The 23,027-nt window shown below is 39.6% G+C and overlaps 2 protein-coding genes across 4 annotated transcripts; both read left to right on the forward strand.

Annotated features, from left to right (window-relative positions):
* Positions 1-928: 928 nt before the first annotated feature.
* LOC138594294 (interleukin enhancer-binding factor 3-like) lies at positions 929-12,521 on the forward strand. 2 transcript variants are annotated; one of them, XM_069665356.1, is made up of 20 exons: positions 929-1,022; positions 1,490-1,626; positions 2,150-2,261; positions 2,762-2,955; positions 3,051-3,219; positions 3,352-3,505; positions 5,644-5,735; positions 6,205-6,300; positions 6,443-6,554; positions 6,649-6,746; positions 6,830-6,938; positions 7,028-7,168; positions 8,283-8,473; positions 8,605-8,724; positions 8,886-9,017; positions 9,170-9,331; positions 10,504-10,630; positions 10,761-10,799; positions 11,049-11,372; positions 11,498-12,521. In XM_069665356.1, exons 2-20 carry the CDS (start codon positions 1,514-1,516, stop codon positions 11,605-11,607), a joined length of 2,595 nt encoding a protein of 864 aa, XP_069521457.1. In that variant the 5' UTR covers positions 929-1,022; positions 1,490-1,513; the 3' UTR covers positions 11,608-12,521. The 2 variants fall into 2 exon arrangements, with proteins under 2 accessions (XP_069521457.1, XP_069521458.1); XM_069665357.1 differs by lacking the exon at positions 10,761-10,799.
* A 324-nt stretch (positions 12,522-12,845) lies between these two features.
* Positions 12,846-14,890, forward strand: acp5a (acid phosphatase 5a, tartrate resistant). 2 transcript variants are annotated; one of them, XM_069666259.1, is made up of 6 exons: positions 12,846-12,910; positions 13,466-13,556; positions 13,625-13,824; positions 13,915-14,039; positions 14,120-14,465; positions 14,553-14,890. In XM_069666259.1, exons 2-6 carry the CDS (start codon positions 13,466-13,468, stop codon positions 14,790-14,792), a joined length of 1,002 nt encoding a protein of 333 aa, XP_069522360.1. In that variant the 5' UTR covers positions 12,846-12,910; the 3' UTR covers positions 14,793-14,890. The 2 variants fall into 2 exon arrangements, with proteins under 2 accessions (XP_069522360.1, XP_069522362.1); XM_069666261.1 differs by lacking the exon at positions 12,846-12,910 and adding an exon at positions 13,342-13,351.
* The last annotated feature ends 8,137 nt before the right edge of the window (positions 14,891-23,027 follow it).

Below are 23,027 nucleotides of genomic sequence, written 5' to 3' on the forward strand. Positions count from 1 at the left end.
TTTGGGATTGGAGAGGAGCATCAAAAATCTGTTAGAGACAAGTTTTACATTCGAAGCCTGCAAATAAAACCAAAAAAGGGAGGGGAAGTCTTCTTGGGAAATTCCTTTGCATTCCTGCACATATTGGTGTTTCAGGAAATTCATGTTTTTGGACATTTGTAGGATACAGTGCTATTTTCAGGTTTTTTTAAAACACAGTAAATAATAGTAGAAATAATGAAATTGTGAATTAACCATTCTGATCCACTCCATTCCAGATGGTGGTGGTAATTCTTCTTAAAACAATGTTAAATTAAATTAGAAAGAAGTCGACCAAAAAGCTTATTTAGATTATTTAAATTAGGAATAGAAGTGCAGTTATGCTGGGTACCTGTGCATGTAGTTATAATGGGGAAGCAGACCAAATAGAGAGGTGTTGGATGTACCATTTGAAAAAGGAGAAGTTAAGGCAATCCTTAAAAAATAAATCATTAAGAAATGGCAGGACAGATGGGAAAGGGATAACAAGGGAAGAAAATATTATACATTACAGAAATACATGAATGAGTATCTAGAAGAAACAGAAGGGAGGAGATAGTTTTAACTAGACCTGAGACTTGATCATACAGGACTAAACAAAACACTGTTTATGTTAGGGGAAAATATGTCTGATGAGTGCTCTGAATGTAAAGTCAGAGAAAATGCAGAACATATACTCATGCGTTGTGGAAAATTTAGAGAAGAAGGAAGAAGATTAGCTAAAAAGACTAATGAAGCAGGAAGGGAATGGTACTTTAACAGTATTCTGGGAATCATTATTATTACTTAATATATATCTGATCATGTAAAGTAATCCTCAGACAACTTCCATGCTACATACTCCGGTACAGTAGGTGGCGGCAATGGTAACGGTAGAAGTAATGGTTGCAAACCGCCATTAAACCAAAAGAAGAAGACGAAGTCGACCCACCGCTGTAGAAGAGCTACTCAACGACAGCAACGTTTCTGTGAAAAGCTCCACATTCACACATTCATTGAAAAACGTGAGCCTTTAATGCACATAACTTACTCAAACAAATAACGAAATCGATACCTCCCGGCCAAGACAAGTTAACAAAATGGGACTGGCAACGTTAGCTGATGCTAACGTCAAGTGGGCGGTCGTGCTATGAGCTAAATATTAACCTCAGTTAACTAACTTAACTGTGATAGTTTGCGGTTGCTATTTCGTAATTATTATTCCTATTCAGCAAACGAGGGAATGTGAGGTAAATTACGCGAGCACTGCACAGTTTTATTAGATACGTGTTAAGTTTTCGAAATAAGCTACTAATGCACACGTTATTCAATCTACTGTGCCTGATGTACCTGCGTAAGTAACGTGAGCTAACAGCTTCCAGTAGAACATGCACGTGCAAAATAACGTTTCTTTATAATTCATGACATTTGATTTGGATGGTTTTTCCACTACCAGCTATATATTGATCGGAAAAGGTTTTTCCCTCTTAAGCTTTGTAACGACAGTCGTGACAGCATGGCGGCCGCTGCAGCGTCAATGTGGGATGAGCACCAGGCCTATGAAGAGCTGCTGTACTGGGACAGTCTGATACAACAGGGCCACCGACTCCTACCGCAGGACTTTGACAGGTACACGCACAGCATGTAGTTCATGTGTGACCAAAAAATTCCCAAATTACATAAATAGATATATCTATCTATATATATACATATGTGTGTGTGTGTGTTTTTATTTTAGCATATATTTCATTTAAATAGATCAAATGTTTTTGCTGTTGAAAAAATTAATACAACTACAGGTAATAAGATAAAAAGTTGCACACAAATACAGACACAGGAAGCCATCCAGAGCCTGAGAAAATATACATTTTAGCTTATTTTTTTATATGGACACAGTTGTGACAAATCGATCAGCTGATCAGTAAATGATACATTTTCCTATTTGTATTGACACAGCTTGTAGAACAGTATGTAAATCACAGTGTGTAGTTTAAACCTCTAATGATCATGCTTACTCTTTGTGTTAAAGACGATAATAATGATTGTCCTGTTACTTGGATCTCCATTGCACACTGCCTTTTTTATCTGCTTTTGACTTGATGTGATAGCTTTCTTTCAGAGCTGTGATCCTTTCATAATTTCCTTCTTCCAGATATGAGGATTTGCGTTACTGGTACGACTGCCTGTGCTATGAGGAGGAGCTGAGACAATACCACGACTACATTGCTGCTATTGAGGAGATTGAGGATACACGCCATCATGAGGTTATTGTTTCACCTGATTAATCGTTCCCCAAAGACTTTAATTCAGACATTCGAGTTATCCGCTTCTTCAAATCTCCACGTTATGACTGAACATTTAATTTTTTTCTGTCACCATTTATTTTGCACTTTTAAAAGACGACTTTTACATGCTCTTGCCCGGAAGCTGTATCTGGTGCATATGGTGCATAAGTCTTTTTTTTTTAACCCATGCACTTCCTCACTATAACTACTATTAAAATACTTCCCAATTCTTTTTTTCACTTTATATGTTGTATAAGATTGATATTACTTTTGAGTACATGGAAGTGGCCATAAAGCTTAAACTAGTAACCTGAATATGATATGAATAAAATATAATCATTTACAAAAAATATACTTGATGATACGACAATTATATTGTAATTACGTATTACAATATAGGATGAATATTCAGTATTTTTGCCTTTCAGCTGCAATATTGCTTTTTGTTTTTTACATAAACTCTACTTTGTTAAATTTAGGAAGCTGCTGTGCCCAAGGTGCACATGGGGCCATACGATCGCCACGTGATGGCCAAACACTCTGAAGTGTATCCTTCACCAGAAGAGCTGGAAGCAGTGCAGACAATCATCTCCCATGTGGAGTGTGCCCTTAAGACTGTGTCTGACCAGATGGATTCTCCGAAAGATACCAGAGACCAAACAAAGGCAGGGGGGTAAGCAAAGCATTAAAAGCAAATCATAAAAAAAGATTTCCACTCAACTCTATATAAATCATTATTTTATTCTGTCACTCTTCTCACATTGCAAGTGGTGATTCGCAAGACCGTGTCCTGCGTGGAGTTATGAGGGTCGGTCTTGTGGCCAAAGGACTCTTGCTGAAGGAAGACATTGACCTTGAGCTGGTGTTGCTTTGCTCCAATAAGCCTACAGTCACTCTGCTTCAGCAAGTGGCTGAAAAGCTAACTGCACAATTAGAGGTAGACTTGAATACCTACAGTTGTTTTACATAGTTCTCAATAAAAACAGTTCACAAATGTAACATTTAATTATTTTTATTTCATACATATTAAGATTCTCTTTGCCCTCCTTTTTGTTCCTCTTGGTTGTAGACGAGTTCAGCAGGGACATATACAGTAAGCCAGTGTCCAGGGGATGCAGCCCTTGTTGTGACAAGTAACAAGGAGTCAGTCCTGACTCTCACTATCCACCTGACATCACCTCTTGTCAGGAAGGAGCAAGAGAGTACAGCTGTAGAAAAAGAAGGTACGTATGTTGGTCCAGTCTCCAAGTAGACATCAGCTACCACAGGCCTGATGTGTGTGTTCTCAGTATGCAGTCACTGTACTGCTCCACTGATCTGTTACTCTGCACTGATAATTGAATCGTCCCAGACTTTATCCATCTTCATGTCATTTAACCTCAGTGGAGCTTGTACAGTAACTGTCTCAGGCCGATGCCAGTGAACAACCAATGAATGTTGGCTCTTCACTCGCTCAAGTGTCCTGTCGTCGTCTTGTGAGAAAGTGGCGTTTGCCAGCAGAACATTTATTTTGTAGTCGATGATACATTCTGCACATCTTGTTAATAACAATGCCAGTTATAAAAACTACTTTTATTCTTGTTGAATTGTTTTCATGATTTAAGTGAAGGCTTTTCAAGAATAACAAGTTAAAGCGCGCATTGCATGTCCTTGATGCTGAACATGTGAATTTGGCACCAGCTGCAGCAAAACTGATCAGTAATGGGACATTTCTATGACTTCACTACTGTGAATTTAAATTCTACCGGAAAGCAGTATAAGTAGAAACCACTTAATAGTCATTTATTTATTATTGGATCTGTAGTTTTGTGGCGTGTTAAATCCAGCTTCTGTATTGATCAACTGTTACATGAGTCTAAAGTTTTAATTGGTTCATTTAAAGATCAGGCTAAGTTTACCGAAGCCCCAAATACAGAACCATACCGGCCTCAGTGCAGTTTTAGTTCATTACTACACTGCACTCCAGGGCTGCACAATTACAATGATGAAATAGTTACAATAACTTTTTGCTTCCATGATCATTCATATGATCAGAGGCAGTACTAACACTTTGTAAAGGGCTAAATATGGCACATCAAATCATGCACTCTTAATCTCAGGTAAACTTAGTCATGTCTGTTCTGTTCTCTGTTCGTTATTTACTTTGTGAAGCAGCCTTCACGAAGGTCCCATGAAAAGCGCTATATAAGTCTAAGTTACTATTATTATTTGATTTATTCATATTATGTGTAGTGTTTAACGAAAGAGTAACCCTGTTATCCAGCGTCTGGTCCTCACTCCTGATTCATTTAGAACCAGCAAAATGGCCCTTAAGGATGTGAGCATCTACTGTTGGCTCATAACCTTATATTTTAAAACCAGGAAGAATTTTGATCAAGTAACTTATGAAAATGAAGATTTGTCCAGCTAACAAGTTACAACTGCTTTTTCATTGTCTACATATTTAATTAACTTCTAAGCAAATGTAAGTATCAGATTGGATGCAGGGATACCAAATATGAAATGACTGGGAGATTTCTCCTTTAGAAGATCCAGAACTGCATCAACATATTAAGATTAATAATAACTAATCACTATAGAGTTACATTACTCTGCTGAGATTATTAGTATTACTGAATCCATAATTCAGGTTTTTATCTTCTCGCCCTGTTGCAGTCTTACTTTACTTGATCTGCTTTACAGCTTTGAATCTTTCCTGTCACTCATGAGAAAATTAATTCTGCAACAATATTTAAATCAAACTGCAGAAAATTAAATGTTCTGGGGATGGGTGAGTTGAAATGTATATGTAGTGTAGAAAATAATGAATTGAAACTTGCACAAAGCTGGTATGGCTTGAGTTTTCATTCTGATATTTCATACAGCCGTGCCAGGCTACTGGATCTGGGACTCAATCAGTTTTGCTGCAGCGTGGGACACACGTGAAGATACTCCAAATGCTTGTGATTTACAACTGATTGCCTCTTAGTTTGTCAAGTTTTGTAGGAACGCTGGACCTTTGACCAACTGGACACACTGTCTCAGGAGGGGGTAAAGCAGTGAACCCAACCAAAGCCTAGCGGCTAAGGGAAGGGGGTTTTATTGAAGTTTACCCAGCGCATACATTAACTAAATGCTATGCAATGTTGTAAATACTACATTGTCTTTATGACCACTTTTGTACACTGTGGAAAAGTTAGCCGAGATCTATGACAGGTGACTGTTATGTGTCTTAGGATCAAACATTTACACATTGGGTACTTAGAACCCTTTTCCCTGCTGCTGGTGGTTTGGGAAAAGCTGCTTCTCCCTGAGCTGCAAGACAGAGCCCGACCCCCTTGGTCAAACTGTACCTTTTCTTCTTACCCCACCTCGTCAATAGAAACGCGAACAGTCATCGATCCGCCGGACGTTCTGGACAGGCAGAAATGCCTAACTGCCTTGGCGTCTCTCCGCCACGCCAAGTGGTTTCAGGTTTGCATTCACGTCCTTTTTAGTCCATGTTTCAATGAATAGTCTCTCTCATTTCCACTCCAGTCTGACCTACACCTTTTAACTGCTTTCAGTTGTTGATGATGTAGTTTAGGATATTATTAGGAGCTTTATATATTATCTTATGAAGAGTTGTCTGATGTTTCATACCAATGACAGATTTGAATAAGTCATTGGTATCGACACCAGCATACAATTACAGTTATTAAAATGTCTCCTGTCAGACTGAACGCTCCAAATATGTATACTACTAATACTAGCACTATTGTAAAAGGGCTTTTTCCTGTTGAACAGCACATTAGTCTAAACAGCTGTTGTTCTGTCCTTTGTTCTGACCTTTCTGAGCTTTGTTATCGGGGAGTTTTGTGGAACCTCAGAATAACAGAGCTGAGGTGACATCAGAGGCAGCAACATCTCCTCTGACTGAACGGGCTTCTATTTGTGTCTCCAGGCCAAAGTCAACAACCTGACTTCTGCTGTCGTGGTGATCCGGATCATGAGAGACTTGTGTAACCGTGTTCCCACCTGGACACCGCTCGCAGGATGGGTGAGGAAACTGTGTAACAGCAGCTAAGATGTAGTTGTTTTTAAACCAGCGTAATTTTAGGAACGTTATGTTATATACTTGTCTGGTTAGAGCTTTAAACAGCATCTTGATGAGTTGGGTCTATTTTCTTATGTCCATGTAGCCTCTTGAACTGCTGGTAGAGAAGGCTATTGGTACATCGGAGAGACCAATGGGAGCAGGAGAGTCCTTGCGCAGGGTATTGGAATGTGTTGCTTCTGGAATCCTCTTGGAAGGTGAATTTTTATTAAGTTGTTTATCAAGTAAACAGCAAGGATCTCTACACTTGTGCTAATATTAATATACTAATTTAACTGTGTTTTTGCAAAGATGGCCCTGGAATTAAAGATCCATGTGAGAAAGAAACAGTTGATGCTGCTGCAAATCTTACTGCACAGCAGCGTGAAGACATCACACAGAGCGCTCAGGTAGGATCAGGCTGCTGATTCAAGCAAACACACTCATATTTTTGAACCCTGGAAAACATAAATAATGTTTATATTGTCTTTAGTTTGCCTTGAGGCTGTGTGCATTTGGACAGATGCACAAGGTGTTAGGAATGGACTACAAACCTGTAAAGCCGCGTAGATCAGCGGGCATCGGCAGCAAAGATTTTACAGGTACTCAAAGATCTGTGTCCTTTTCTCTTTCTGTGCAGTTCACTGTTTATTGATTTATTCTTAAGACTTGTTTCTGTTGTTTTATGCAGCCCAGATCCCACCTGCTGGACACTTCAGTCTGCCAGCTAAAAGACTTTACTCAGAGGTGGAGAAGGAAGAGGATGAGCCTCATCTCAACAGCAAACAGAGAAAGTCTCTCAAGTTCCAGAAGCGCTTTCAAAGAAAATCATGTCAGTAACGCAGTAAAAGTTCAAGTCTTTGGAATTGGAAGCTTTAAGGTTCCTGCAGTGTTTCCCATGTATTGATTTACAAAACACAAGCTACATGATTTTATTTTGTTTGTTTGTTTTGGTTTGTTTTATCCCCTGGCCCAGCGATTCACAAACACATTGACAACAACCCATCTGTGAGCCACCTCTTCATAAACTCTCGAAACCAAAACTTAATCATGCCCGGCCAGGATTGTTTTTGGCCTTTCCCTGTAGTGATAAGAAGACTGGTTCTTTGATATTATATATTTGATATGAACATATTGGTAATAAAACTATATATTTAGGTAAGTTAAAGTAAATAATTGTTGTGAGGTTTATATATAAGGAAGCTGGATGATTAATTAACAATCACTTATGGAGAAGGGATGGGATTAAATAAGTGTGTACTTCTTCCCACTCCTTTTCGGATGTGTAAACTGAATCATCAAGTGTTTGACAATCTGATACTGCATTATGCTTTCTATTTGTGTAATATTATTATATTATATTCTGTATGACCTTCTTGCTTCTTTTTTTTTTACATGGTCGAAATAAATGTAATCCATAAGTAACCCACCGCTCATTAGCCTGCCTGAGATGTGTCAGTGATAGTGAGTCTGGAATGTTCCACAAGATCTCTGAGCTTTTTTTAGTCTAATAAATAACCAAGTCTTAAATATATCCCCCAATCATATAAACTCACTGTTTTCTGATCTCACTATCCTGAAAACGTAAGTTTCAACTGTGTTCTCAATTTCACCCCGTCCTCCATATCTGCCCAAATAAGCTACCTTGAAAGGCAGCTGGATTTGCAGGATCACATGAGAATCCAGCCCTGATCTGCTACATAGATTACCCCAAATATGTCCCACTGAAACAGTATTGCTAAATCTGTATCAGTGGACACATTTTAAGTATACTAAACATGATTTACTAAAACAAAATTATCTTTGTAATGTGCGGTTGTAAAATGCAAAAGTGCTGCAAAGTAGCTTAATTTTTGGGGGTTAATGATCTAAATATTTTTTTTTATTTATTTGGTTGTTCATGTTTCTCTTTTGCTTTTTTGTCTGCATTTTCATTTTGTCCTCAGTCACAGATGACTTTAGTATGAATGCTGTGATGCGTCTGAACCAGTACAGACCTGGCCTGGAGTACCGACTTACATCTCAGACAGGTCCAGTCCACGAGCCAGTCTTTACAATGGCTGTGGACTTAAATGGGAAGACCTACGAGTCAACAGGGCCCTCCAAACGAGCTGCCAAGCTTAATGTAGCCACAAAGGCAAGACTATTTCTATCTACATACGTTGCCTGTAATTAATTTTATTAGATTTAGTTTTATAAATAATTTGCTTAAAGTTATTGCTATCTTAGGTTCATGTCCGTTAATGTTCTGACATTTGACATTCACAGGTCCTGCAGGATCTTGGTCTTCCCACAGGCTCAGAAACTAAAGCGGATTCCAGTGGTGACACCGAAGTGACCATGGAATCAGTCAAAGCTTCTTCCACAGCCTCTAGTACATCAGAGGAAGTATGTACCTCAGTTCTACCCTCTGGAGTAATGCATTTAGAAGTCCTGTTTGTAAAACTCCTATACAGTAATTATGTTTTTCCTTCAGTGGGAAAGTAGTGTAGGAGGATTTTTTGTCATGTGTGTTAAACATCCATTGTTTGTCCTCTTGCTGTGAACAGAGTGGCCAGGGTCCTATCTTGACTAAAAATGGCAAAAACCCTGTAATGGAGCTGAATGAGAAGCGACGCAGCCTGAAGTACGAGCTGTCTGCAGAGACGGGAGGCTCTCATGAAAAGTGCTTTGTTATGGAGGTGAGTCAGCAGTATCAGATCCAAATGCAAGAGACAAGATTAACAAGATAATTTTGTGTTAAGCTTCTGACATTAAATACATTATTTGATAGACAGTAATACATGCCTGTTAAGGGTTAGAAACCAAACTGTGTTTTTTTTCCATCTTTCAGGTGGAGGTTGATGGACAGAAGTTCAAAGGGAGAGGCTCTAATAAGAAGGAAGCAAAAGCTTTTGCTGCCCTTGCTGCTTTAGAGAAGCTGTTTCCAGAGGACTGCAGAATGTCAGACGCCAACAGAAACCCCCAAAAGAAGAAGGTCACCTACACTGACATGGTATCTCATTTAAAGATCTGATCTATGACTTAATGACTTCATTAATACTGTTAACTTGAAGCGTGAAACCAGTTGGGATATATTTCTATTAGAATGTTCTGTATTTGGCACCGTTTACCGTGAACATGACTCTTAATACATTCTGTATTGAGTCTATAGCTGCGGTCTTGAAGAAATCAGTTTCATTCTCTTTCCACCATTCATTCGAACATAATACCTCATTTAGTGCCTTGATGATTGTGGTGTTGAGTGCTGTCAAACACTTCAGGCTAAAATTTCCAGTAGGTGAAATTAGGCTTTTTAGGCTCCCAAACAGCTCCATAAGCAGTTTATCATAGTTTATAATAATTCAGCCCAGTGAGGAGACAGATGATTCATACAGGAAATGGGTCTGTCTGTCTGTCTGTCATGCTCTGTCCCTTACTCAAAAAAGGCCACGATGTGTCCTGTATTTCCAGGCATATCCAATTTTATGTTCTTTTTGTGTTTTTTTTGTTTTTTTCACTGTTAATAGAGACTCCAGTCTGCTGTGGAGTTCATACACTCACTGATAAACCACAGAACTGTGGAGGAGCATCAGGCTTCATGATAAAACAAAGTATTATATCACTTCAGCCAGTAATCATACGCTTCCTCCCTCTCTCTGTGCTTGTCCACATGTGCACAGCTGCTGCTGTGGCTCATTGGTGGAGTCAGTCGTCTCTCAATCGGAAGGTTAGGCGTTCGATCCCTGATTGTTATATTCACATGTCGACCCCAAATTGCTCCCGGTGGCATAGCCAACGGGTATGAATGGGCATAGAGCTGATTAAAGACTGACACTTAGGCAGCTTTGAGTGGTCGCAAGCGCTATATAAGTGCAGTCAATTTACCATTTAGCTCTCCGCCACTCTTTGTTTCAAGTCTGCATTACAGTTTTTTTAATCATTTGTTGTTTTTTAAAGGCTTATAAAGGTGAATGAAGCTACATGTTTAACTGTTTATAGAGAGGGCATTATGCCAGGTGTAAACCTCATTGTGTTTACTTATTAAGCAAGACTGTAACTTAATCAATAGCTTTTTAGCCAAAAGTATTTTAGATCATAACTTATTAATATATAAGCCATCTACCTACAAAAGCATGCATGCATTTGCTATTATTATATAATATTCTTCCACTTCCTGTTCAACAGCACATCCCAGGGTTCGGAACTATCCGTGGCATTCCTTCAGACTCTGGGTCACGTGGCTGGGGTCCTAACAGAGGTCGAGGCAGGGGCCGAGGCAAACTGTTTCCGCCAGGACCAAGCTATAACAAGAGTAAGGAATTTCACACACTCACAAGCTATTGGCTTGTTTGCATGGACAATATATGATCCTTTAAAAACACTTCATATACCTGGGCGGAACATGTATATTAAATAATAATTTCTTTCCTTTATATTAAAAGCCAACTACAGTTATGAGAGCAGCACTGGCACAGGCTATCGTAAGTTTACACACTGTATGTATGATTGTTGTGGTTTCTTTGTGTGAGTGTGTGTGTGTGTGTGTGTGTGTGTGTGTGTGTGTGTGTGTGCGTGTGCGTGTGCGTGCGCGTGTGTGTGGTAGCAATCATGTCTTTTATTCATTTTTTTATAGTTTTATTATTTTTTGGTAGTTTTCACCATGGAGGAAACGATCTGACAAAGTTAGATGTAACATAACAGTGATAATGCTCGTGTCTCATGTCTTTTAGATAAACTGTACGGTAATAATGCTGGCAGCACTACAGCCAAAGGGACTGGCTCCCCTGGATCGGGCTATGGCACCTTTTACCCTGAGAGCAGCAACTACTCCTCCCCGCCCATCTCCAGTTCAGACTCAGACACAACCAAGGGACAAAGCTACCAGTCAATGCCTCCTCCTGCCGACCAGGAGAGCCCCTACAGCTATGGGTATGGAGATGAGAAGAAGAAGATGCTGACTCAAGGTCAGAATGAGGGCCAAGGAGTAGACTACTCTATGTACAGCACAGCTTACCCTAGCTCGGTGACGGGTGGCCAAGTGTATAATAGTTATGGTGAGTAAAAACAAAGCTGGCTATAATCCCCAGCTGTAATAGAATAAAACTCTTTGTTTTCTAAAGAGGATTTCTAATATTGAGATACAAAACCCACATCTTTTGTTGCTCTTTTCATTCCACAGGCTGGGGAAACCAGTCGTCGTGGGAGAATCAACAGGGGCATGGCATGTTCCAGGGCTTTGGAGGAGAAAACCAGGGCTCATACTCTGGATACAGCGACATGAATTATTAATCATAACATTATGCAGCCTAACTCACCTCACTTTGACACTCGGACTCTTTGGCTCCACCCTTGATCATGATCTGGAAATACCACTTCTTAAATGGGGAAAAAAAATGCTCGTGTTGTCTATGAAACTGGAATTGCTGTTTTGTTTTTTGCTTTGTTTTCTTATTATTTGTTGGACAACAGGTAAAACAAAAGTAGGTGACAGATGCAGATTTTCCTTTGATTAAAGTATTTCTTTTTGATTGCGGTAATCAAAGTGTCCAGTAGACATTGGTGTAAAAAAACAAACAAAAAAAATTATTTATCAGTATGTCTTCAGGAGTTGTTTTTTTAATCTTAATTTTTAAGTGTACTGGTTCTGTGTCAGTATGTTATGTTTTGACGCTGCTTATAGTTTTGAGCTGCAGATTCATTTATTTCTGTGTTGTAAACAAACTTATCTTTCTTGTAAAATAAAAGACTTTTACTTTGGAGCAATGTCTGAGACCCAACAGGTTCACAGATAAGTACAGATAAGTCACAGAAACTATGACACTGGATGTGACAGTAAGGTTATAAATTGGCTTCCATTCTTGGGATTCTGAGTTTTGTCTTCAAAGCTGTGAAAACCAGGTCAACTTGGACTTCCTTTTAAAATAAGATATTCCTCACATCTGTGCTAGAAGGAAGGTTTTGCAACAGTCACAAATGCTTTTAGTGGTTCCTGCAGCGCTTGTTTTACAGCATCTGCCAGTTTAGCATGGACATACTATTTACATGTAGCTTGCATGGTCAACGTACAGTATGTGGCTAGAAAAGTTCAGTTAGCCCTCATGACCCCAGTGAGCAAACTAGGTCACTGTAGTTCCAAAGGTAGAGTATGATACAATTATAAATATAAATAGTAGATGTAGAAGAATACATTTTTAATTTTTCTATCACAGCAATTGTATTGTGGTTAATGTGATGCATTACGCTTTATGAAATAAACTCAACAGACTACATTTCTTTTTCCGATATAATCCAAAAAGTTGAACCACAGAGATGATAAATATGAAGACGGAAATCTGTGATTAACACTGATGTGGAAAAAGTCTGGACACCAGCTATAATAACCACTGCAGATCACATGTGGCCCGGATGACCCTCTAGTCTCAAGACTGAGTCAGGGTGTGAGCAATGTTCATGCCCTGCCACCGTGTCCTGGGGCTGGTCCTCCTGCAGCCCTGTCCTCTGGGAATGCTGATAAAAAGGGGAGCAGGAAGAGCACAGAGGACAGAGAGTGTCCCATCAGGTCGTCCTGAGCACACCTCTCCAATTATCTGCTGTGAGTGCTTTTTATCATCAAGCTCTGACATTTTTATCTCTGCACACTGACACCAACTCTTGACAAGTTGTTTTTCTTGTGAGCAAGCTTTGTTTTCTTTTTGATGGGAGAAGGTTGAGGCTCTGTATATTGCCTCTGCTGAGGCTGATGAAGGTCATGAGTTCATGAGTTTGATTGATAGCGGAGTTTCTAATTCAAACAATGCAGACATGTTCTTTGATCGACATTGTAACCCCTAACTCTCTCAGCCTTATAGATATGGCTGCTCTGATTAGCTTCTATTAGCTCCAGCTGGGTGAGCTTCAGGCTGTAGCCAATCACAAGTGAGCTTTAGGTATAAAACCAGAGATCATGTTGTTGTTTGGTAAGGTGGGAGGGGGAGAGGAAGCATAGGCTCATGTGGTAAGCTGCAACAGTGGTTTGTTTCATGTTCCTCTTCTGGTGTGTTTGCATTTGCTGACTTTCGTTTTTGGCTATGACTGAATATCTGGCTCTGCATTTTGGTTATGTTTTCTGTCAGTTGCCTAATCTGAATGTTTTCTTCTGTCTGTAAAGATGGCTCTTACACTGGTCTCCATCTTAATTGCTGCAATCCCTGTGGCCTACTGCTATCCGACTGCCTTCCAACCCCTGGAGGAGAATGGCAGTAAGTATTGAGGATTTTTAGATCTTTTGTAAACACTCATTGCTCCTAATTATTTGTTTCCCTTACAGCCAACAGAACCTCCATTAAGTTCCTGGCTGTAGGAGACTGGGGTGGAGTACCTTATCCTCCCTATATCACCGCTGTGCAGAAGGCTACTGCTCGTGAAATGAGCAAAGTAGCAGAGCAGATGGGAGCTGACTTTGTTCTGGCCCTTGGTGATAACTTCTACTTCAAAGGTGTGGACAGTGTGGATTCACCTCGGTTTAAGGTAAGTTAAGTAAACTTGACGTATTATAAAATGTGTTCAAGCAACAGTGTGAAATGTTAAACTTTTGGTTTCTCTTCTGAATCTTATCAGGACACGTTTGAGTCTGTGTACACTGCAAAGTCTCTCAATGTCCCCTGGTATGTGCTTGCCGGTAATCATGACCACGCAGGGAATGTCAAAGCCCAGATTGAGTACAGCAAAAGATCTGACCGATGGTAAAGAGCAATAAACTTTTCCTATACTTTGAGTCAAACTTTTTTTTTAATTGACACAAATGTTCAATCTGTTTCCTCAGGAAATTCCCCTCTTACTATTACGAGCTGAACTTCCACATACCAAACACGGGGAAAACTTTAACCATCATAATGCTCGACACCATAATGCTGTGTGGAAACTCTGATGACTATTTGGATCAGAAGCCCAGAGGCCCCCTGCATGCGATTGATGCCAACCGTCAGCTGGTGTGGCTTCAGGAGAGACTGGCTCTGAACAAAGCAGACTTCCTGTTGGTGGCCGGTCACTACCCTGTGTGGTCAGTGTCTGAACACGGGCCCACAGAGTGTCTTCTGAAAAGGCTTCATCCTCTCCTCAATAAATACAAGGCCACTGCTTACCTCTGCGGTCATGACCACAATCTGCAGGTTTGTTCATGCAGAAGTGTGCAGATTTGTTGTTATAAATCTGCACTTCTGCTATACTTTACCCCATCTTTTCTTTGTCCTCTACAGTACATCGAAGAGTCCGGTGTGGGCTATGTGGTTAGCGGTGCTGGAAACTTCCTGGATCCTGATGTCCGTCACTGGGGCCATGTTCCCAAAGGTTCTGTGAAGTTCTTTACTGGCCAAGCTTCAACACTTGGAGGCTTTGTTCACGCAGAAGTCACAAAGAACCTCATGATCTTGACCTTCTATCAGGCTAAAGGCACTTCTCTCTATCGCACAGTCCTCCCCCAAAGGAAATTTGAGTAGGAAAAGGCTGTTCTATTTTTAATCTTTTGGCATTAATATTCAATGCAATTGATGATGCATGTTTTTAAAAGAATCAACTAGTTTTACATGTGAGCTTATTGTATGAAAAAGAATAAATGTGTTTTGTAAAGAAAATCTTGTGATTTTACTGTCTTGTGACTTGTGGCAAAACTGAAGTTTTGGAATGTGGTTTATAGAAGTGCCTAGGGTGTCATCTGCAGCTACAAGTAACTCTGCTTAGTTGACTGAGGGAGCAGAAACTTGCAGAAATGAGGACATTTTACACAAGGCTTAGGATGAATTCAGATCATGATACAGTAACGGTTTTGCTAAATGCATTCACTGTTGTGGGTCAGGAGTAGTTTTAGTGCTCAATTAAAGTCATGAGTGCTGGATAACAGTTAACTTCAGTTTCAGTGTAAATAACTTGTCATGATTTTACTTGTCTGTGCAAAAACATAACAGGAGCCACAAAGCACATGACAATATTTATTTTGGCCTAGTTTGCTCACATGAAGACTTTAGGTAGCAATACAAATACTACACTTTCCAAGCCAATCAACACATTACCTCAGGAGCAAGAAAAGCAGGGGTGTAATATGATTGGCTGAGCAAAAACCTCAAATGACATCACAGAATTTTAACTTTCATTGATTTCATAATGAAATTATTTTGTTGTGCTAAAAATGTGCTATTTCCCCAAAATACAGAGAGCAGACAGTGTTGGAAACAGGGCAGAAAGTGGGGATAGCAGGAATCAAACCAGGATCAACCACACGAAGGTCTCAGACCTTTGTTTATAAATTATCCACTGATCTAACCACTAACCTAAGCCAGCACACAGTTCTAGCTTTCATTCCAGGGGTACCAGGATCACGATAGTTAGTAGTAGTAGTTAATCCTAATCTGAAATCAGGGGGAAATTAGTTCATGTAAGCCATTTTAGAGGGCTCTAATTTTGAAATTCCACATCAGAATAAACTGATATTTCCTGAGTGACACCCTGGGGTGTTGTACTATCACGCTGAAGTGAAATTAGTGTGTGATAACAAATAGTTTCCTTTTAATCCTAATCTGAAATCAGGGGGAAATTAGTTCATGTAAGCCATTTTAGAGGGCTCTAATTTTGAAATTCCACATCAGAAGAAAACTGATATTTCCTGAGTGACACCCTGGGGTGTTGTAGTATCACGCTGAAGTGAAATTAGTGTGTGATAACAAATAGTTTCCTTTTAATCCTAATCTGAAATCAGGGGGAAATTAGTTCATGTAAGCCATTTTAGAGGGCTCTAATTTTGAAATTCCACATCAGAAGAAAACTGATATTTCCTGAGTGACACCCTGGGGTGTTGTAGTATCACGCTGAAGTGAAATTAGTGTGTGATAACAAATAGTTTCCTTTTAATCCTAATCTGAAATCAGGGGAAAATTAGTTCATGTAAGCCATTTTAGAGGGCTCTAATTTTGAAATTCCACATCAGAATAAACTGATATTTCCTGAGTGACACCCTGGGGTGTTGTAGTATCACGCTGAAGTGAAATTAGTGTGTGATAACAAATAGTTTCCTTTTAATCCTAATCTGAAATCAGGGGGAAATTAGTTCATGTAAGCCATTTTAGAGGGCTCTAATTTTGAAATTCCACATCAGAAGAAAACTGATATTTCCTGAGTGACACCCTGGGGTGTTGTAGTATCACGCTGAAGTGAAATTAGTGTGTGATAACAAATAGTTTTCTTTTAATCCTAATCTGAAATCAGGGGGAAATTAGTTCATGTAAGCCATTTTAGAGGGCTTTAATTTTGAAATTCCACATCTGAATAAACTGATATTTCCTCAGTGACACCCTGGGGTGTTGTAGTATCACGCTGAAGTGAAATTAGTGTGTGATAACAAATAGTTTCCTTTTAATCCTAATCTGAAATCAGGGGGAAATTAGTTTATGTAAGCCATTTTAGAGGGCTCTAATTTTGAAATTCCACATCAGAAGAAAACTGATATTTCCTGAGTGACACCCTGGGGTGTTGTAGTATCACGCTGAAGTGAAATTAGTGTGTGATAACAAATAGTTTCCTTTTAATCCTAATCTGAAATCAGGGGGAAATTAGTTCATGTAAGCCATTTTAGAGGGCTTTAATTTTGAAATTCCACATCTGAATAAACTGATATTTCCTCAGTGACACCCTGGGGTGTTGTAGTATCACGCTGAAGTGAAATTAGTGTGTGATAACAAATAGTTTCCTTTTAATCCTAATCTGAAATCAGGGGGAAATTAGTTCATGTAAACCATTTTAGAGGGCTCTAATTTTGAAATTCCACATCAGAATAAACTGATATTTCCTTAGTGACACCCTGGGGTGTTGTACTATCACGCTGAAGTGAAATTAGTGTGTGATAACATAGGGTTTACTTTTAATCCTCACCTGAAATCAGGGGAAATGAGTTCATGTAAACCAGGGGTACTCAATTAAACTTGAAAGAGGTACAGAGGACCAGATTTTTTTCTCAAGCAAAGGTCCGGAACATCATAATGTCTGACCTGCGTTATGATTCAGTACCACACATTTAGACATTTTGAATGTCTGTCAAATCAAATAAAGAAAATACAATTATGCTAAATAGTTTTTACAACAAAGCTTATAACATTTACACAGAGCTCTCATAATTTAACAATAACAATAATAAATACTTCAATATTGGTAAGGAAATAGTGTGTGTTTGTATGTTGGGGGGTCTGGGGGGTCTCCCCCAGGAAATCTTGAGTGTCAAAACCTTTATTTCCTGTATTTTTGGTTTATTTGATGACTCAGTTTGTGATGGAAGTGCCTTTATTTGTAAATGAAAACAAATAATACAATGTCTGGTACTACTGGTAGTATAATGTTGTCCATGCAGAAATCAAATGAAAGAGAGAGACAGCTTTACCTCTTCACTTAAGCTGCTATCTCTCTGCCTCCTGACAGAATTATCAAAAATTTGACCATAATAGGGGGGATTCACTTTATATTTTATTTCATGTTTGCCAAATTTTATTATATGTTTTGCCGAAATGCAGTTGCATTGGACTTTTTCTCATGGTGAGTCATAGTGAGTTTTAAAACGGGCAATGACTATGAAATAAATAACATTTAAACGCACTGTACACTGACGGACTGCTGGAGAGAGCGAGAGCACGGGGGAGAGAGGGCACATGCCGGTACATAAAAGAACAGAACTGCGGAAATAAGAGGAAAACTAGTCAGGACGATGAAGCCTGATGTAGCTCTGTGTAACTCTCAGGTGTATCAATAAGGTGTTTGAACTAAACTGCAGCCTGGAGTCTCTGTTAACAGAGACAAACGGAGTGACAGTGTCAGACAATGTCGGCGTTTAATAATCGCCACAGTCACGGAACATATACGAGTCTGTCCAGTCTTAAAAGCTCGGTTTTCTCTACTGCTCTCATTTTAGAGCACACCATGTCTACTTTTCCCTAACGCACTTACTCTCTCCCACTGTGTCTCCGTGACTCTCTTGTCGGCTGGCTCGTCAGTCTGTAACTGTATTCTCACACACCCACTGGGTCAGTCGCGATCTGAGTGACAGATTTGATTGGCTGAGTAGCATCACGTGTGGCGATTTACAACGAATTCATTGGTCTGCGAGTTTCTTGGACCCCCAAATCACTACTGCAAAGACAAAAAAGCTGCGCAGGTTAAAATAGATGCGCTTGTCAAAACTGTAAATAGGTCCGGGTCCGAAGACGACGGCAGTTGGGTTCGCCGTTTGGGGACCGCTGCTATATGAAGTAGTTTATATTCTCTCCAGTAGTGTAGGCTTTGCAGTGTTGAAAATATGACTGGACAAACAGGGCTGCTTTGTTCTGTTGTTGGTCTATCAGGTGACTGTTTATCAATAAGCATATTCCATGAACTTGTTATGCAAATCTAATCCAATAAAATTCCTAAGAATGTAGTTGTTACAACTCGGAAAACCTTTAGTACAGTGGAATGTAGAAGCAAATCACGTATTGCTTTAGAGTGAAGAGTATACAGAATTTCCAAATGAGGCTTATGGTGCTTAATTATGGCTTACTTTCCCCCAGTGATTAATTAACAGGATACCAGGCTGAGTCCAGCAGTAGCCTTTTTGTAAATGTGTTCTTTGGATTGTATTTCACTTTTCACCTGTTGTGTGGTGTTGCATTTATTTCTTATGAGAAAATGACACCATGTAGCAGATGTGAGCGAAGCTTAATAGTATGCATGACAGTTGTTATTAACTTTAGCATAAATTTAGTAAATCAAATGCATGAACACATGCAGAGTTTATATAATGACACTGTTGACTTCTGCTGGACAAGAAGGGATCAAGATTCCCACAGTCACTGCTTTTTGTCCGTCACAGAGAACCACCTGGCCTGCCAACAGGGATTAGGCAGAATGACAGCACATTGGCAGTGACTGAAACCAGGATAAACTCAGCCAACCAATGACAATTAACGTGGGGGTGAAGCAGAGACCCAGAACAGACGGGTTTTTAATTTTACTCCTTCCACTTGCTGACACTGAAATGTTTAGCCTTTTTTTTCATATCTGTATGAGCAGGTGTTTTGGATCTCACTGTTTCATTCTGCACCTGGAAAATAAATGTTTGCACAATGCAATCAAATGTCCTCTGTATGTTGGTTAGTGTTGCAGGACAGGCCAGGACACTATACTTTACTTCTGTCTTCTGTAATCTAATGCCACAGTGCCTTTCTTCCTTTTAACCTTTATGTTTTACTGGACAGTGCCTTGCCCCTACAGTGTAACTGACTCTCAGTGTGTGTTTTCCTGATCCAATTCAAATGAATTACAGCCCGTTGGTGTCATGAATTGCAGAGCTGGACTAACAGAAGTGATTCAGTGCCAATAAGAAATCGGTCGGGGATAAGCTGAACACCTGAGGATAAAGGACAGTTAAAGATTTAACCCTGACTGACGTAACTCACTGCAGAACAAATAAAGCCTTGCTGGGTTGCACATCAGGACTCACAGACTGATGACTAGACACTCTCTGATGTTGCAGTACATGCATGTCTGTGATGATTGCTCACCTGCAGGGGTCCTCAGTTACTGCCCCAGGGACTTATAGGGACACATAGATAAAATCGTTTTAGAATTCTTGTGAAAACTCTGCTATTTAGCTTAGGCCACATTTTAGAAACACTGGTCAAAATGAACAAAAAAAAAAAGCAGAGTCAAACTGAACTGAAAAAGAGGAAGAAGCTCACAACACAGACAATACAGGATTTTTCACGCCACACTTCAAATGAAGGAAGCAGAACTTCAGCAGAATTACCTAAATATTGCTTCTAAAAGATATTTTGCAGACAGGAAAGGCAGGAGAGAGAGAAGAACGTATGACACATTAACAAAGGGCCAGGGTCAGTTGCACCCTTTTTTAAATCCTGACTGCTGAGAAGGCCTGCCCAGGCAATGCATTAGTTAAGATTATTTCTATTTATAAGAAAATGTTGAGATAAGTTGTTGCATGCTATTTAAGATGTTACCTAGCTGACTGTAATCCTGCTGCAGTTTAACAAGTGTGAAGCTTGGTAAGCTATGCTATAAACGCAGCTTCCCAAACACTGTCCTTATGGTTAAAAGGTAACCACCACAGGGTCTGAGTGCTAACTTCCTCACAGTATGACCTTCTTTGAATCTTTATTGGCTCCACCTTAAGCCCTAACCCCTAACTCGTGTGCCACCACCAGGGCATCTCTCACAGTGTCAGAGTGGAGTTTAGAGCGCAGACATCTCCTGCCTAAGGAAATAGGATTAGCAAGCAAAGCTTCTATTTTACCTCCAGTCAGAACTGAAAGGGCAATTTTTATAAAATGGACTTCAAACGGCAGCTTGTTGCAGGAGTTTGTCTGTTTGAAGGTTGTGTATAACAAAAGAACTAAGGAATTAGAAGAACAAATTGAAAGTAGGGCACTTGAATGGGATATTTTTGAGAGAGAAGCAACTTTAAGTTTGAATTAGGTGAAGAGGTGAGATTTAAGATGTTCTGATTCTATTAATAGAGCTGAAAACTGCATTCGACAATCAAATCAAAAACAGTGTTTGCAGAGGCTTGGTTAATCCTGACTGACCCCTGGGAATATGTGACATTGCATTTTTCCACCTGCTCCACCCACCTCTAACCAGTGACAAGACCCTGCACACTACAAATACTGACATCAGTGAAGTGAAAAACAAATAACTATTACTTTGCCAACAAATTATATGTTCATGAAAGATAACATCCTCATAGCAATGCAAAACTCTACATCTGTGCATTTGTTTTCACTTTAGGTTGTTGCACACTTCAGCTCTTGCCCATTAGATACACTGAGATGGATGTCTCTGTGCAATGCAGAGCTGCTGTTCCTCTTTGCTGGCCAATCCCACCATATAAAACAGCAACTCCAACATGGAGACTTCTGCCCAGGCCGCCAGTGCTGTTATGCAAGACCAACATCTCACACACAAATCATGCTGCTTTGCACCTAAATCAGACGCCCTCTGCTACACTGAGCTCTCCCATCACTAATTCAATGCTTAATTTCTACTTTTCACTTTACACTCCTCCCTCTTCAAATTCTGTTGTTGGCTTTCTATACACATCTCATCCTGTATCCAATTAATCCTCTAATACAAACAGAATAAGAATGCAACTTTCTGAAGTCCGTCCACTCAGATTGAGCTGCTGTTCTCCGATTATCTAATTCCACAGCTCAAAAGTAATAAAAGGATGGTGTATTAAAGGCAAAGCTGCTCATCTAATCTTCTATCCCTAATCTCTGCTCCTTGCTGAATACAGGCACTCTGACTTTTATGGATTGGATGAGCAATGTTAACTCAATGAGTTCCCAAAATAATCTGATATTAAAATACAACTTTAATACCTTGATGCATTTTTGTGTGTGTGTCTGTGCGTGTGTGTGTGTGTGTGTGTGTGGGGGGGGGGGGGGGCGGCATGTGTTCATGGGCATTTATGTGCTTTAAATATCCCAGGATTTCAGCATCTCAGCCAACATCCTGCTTAAAATGGATCTGTCTTTTTGAGTTGTGTAACAGTGTTAGCGTTTTTTTCTGATGCCAACAAGCAAACAAAATAGAAAGCCATATGCCTTCTGCAGTGACATCCTAAAAAAATGTTATAACATTTTAATAAGAAAATCACAAAACCAAAATTAATGCAGTGCCTATATGACAATTGTGCTACTTTGATATGCTCACATTATCATTAATGTGCAAATATAAAGCAGTAGAGAACTCTGTCTTTCATTTTATACTGAATAAGGTCACACAGTCACGTGAATGCGGTCACCTCCACTAATTGAATTAACTTCACCCTATTAGTTGGTAAGTTAGGCCAATCCTCCTAAAGACCGGAAATATATTTAGCATCTGAATAAGATTGAGACACAGGTGTCAGCAAACATTGTCTCAGCAGACCCTAAGATTCAACTTTATTTGACACAAGATCTCAAAATGAACATGGGGCTCTGACCTGTACACTGGTCTCTTCGTCATTTCCCTTCAGGTATTCATTACACAGGATATTCTGCAAATGTACTTTGTTGCTTTATGCTTTAGAATCAATCTTTAAAAGGGTGACAAAACATGTCACTCTCTGAAGTTAATTAAACATTCTCATTCATGGCCAAGGAAGAATGAATTATGAATTTGGATTTCTGTCTATTAAACATGGTCATATGCACCTCTTAAATCAAGTCGATCTAAAGTTTGTCGAACCAGGTAAAGACCTAACAGAAAAATGAAAGTGTCAGCATGGACAGATGGGACTATTGAATTTGGTAAGAACAGTTATACAGTCATAATGCTATCTTGGCACAAATCCACTGGGAAAACTAACAAGTGGCGGCCATCCCACTGAGTGTCCCTGGCTCTGGTCCTGAGAAAGTTTGCTCTATGTCAAGTTCAGAAATCAGTGACTCCAACAGAAGTAAATCCATGCGTCCAGACTGGCCTTGATCACTGCTTGTGTATGATTCCAATCAGATGTGGAAAATATGAAAATATAAGTCCTATTGCAGGGCATATGATGTTGCTAGGTTTCTGACTTGAAGAATTGTAAAATCTTTCCAAATGTTTCTTTTTAAACACTAAATTTGGGTTAAATGTGCTTTGAAGGTGAAAAGTGACCAAAGTGCGGCACAGAGATGCGCCACATTGGATTGTTTATGTTGTCTCATGCATCAGTC

This window comes from Semicossyphus pulcher, unplaced genomic scaffold (genome assembly GCF_022749685.1).
Source record: "Semicossyphus pulcher isolate SPU_LCO1_2020_fin unplaced genomic scaffold, fSemPul1.0.p SCAF_17, whole genome shotgun sequence".
NCBI classification, from domain to species: Eukaryota; Metazoa; Chordata; class Actinopteri; order Labriformes; family Labridae; genus Semicossyphus; species Semicossyphus pulcher.

Excerpts from the sequence above, each read along its gene's own strand:
- LOC138594294 (XM_069665356.1), top strand. The coding sequence starts at position 1,514 with ATGGCGGCCGCTGCAGCGTCAATGTGGGATGAGCACCAGGCCTATGAA. Across the intron at positions 6,555-6,648 it reads TTCTGGAATCCTCTTGGAAG|ATGGCCCTGGAATTAAAGAT; the intron begins GTGAATTTTTAT and ends GTTTTTGCAAAG. Across the intron at positions 6,939-7,027 it reads CGGCAGCAAAGATTTTACAG|CCCAGATCCCACCTGCTGGA; the intron begins GTACTCAAAGAT and ends TGTTTTATGCAG.
- acp5a (XM_069666259.1), top strand. The coding sequence starts at position 13,466 with ATGGCTCTTACACTGGTCTCCATCTTAATTGCTGCAATCCCTGTGGCC. Across the intron at positions 13,557-13,624 it reads ACCCCTGGAGGAGAATGGCA|CCAACAGAACCTCCATTAAG; the intron begins GTAAGTATTGAG and ends TTTCCCTTACAG. Across the intron at positions 13,825-13,914 it reads TGGATTCACCTCGGTTTAAG|GACACGTTTGAGTCTGTGTA; the intron begins GTAAGTTAAGTA and ends GAATCTTATCAG.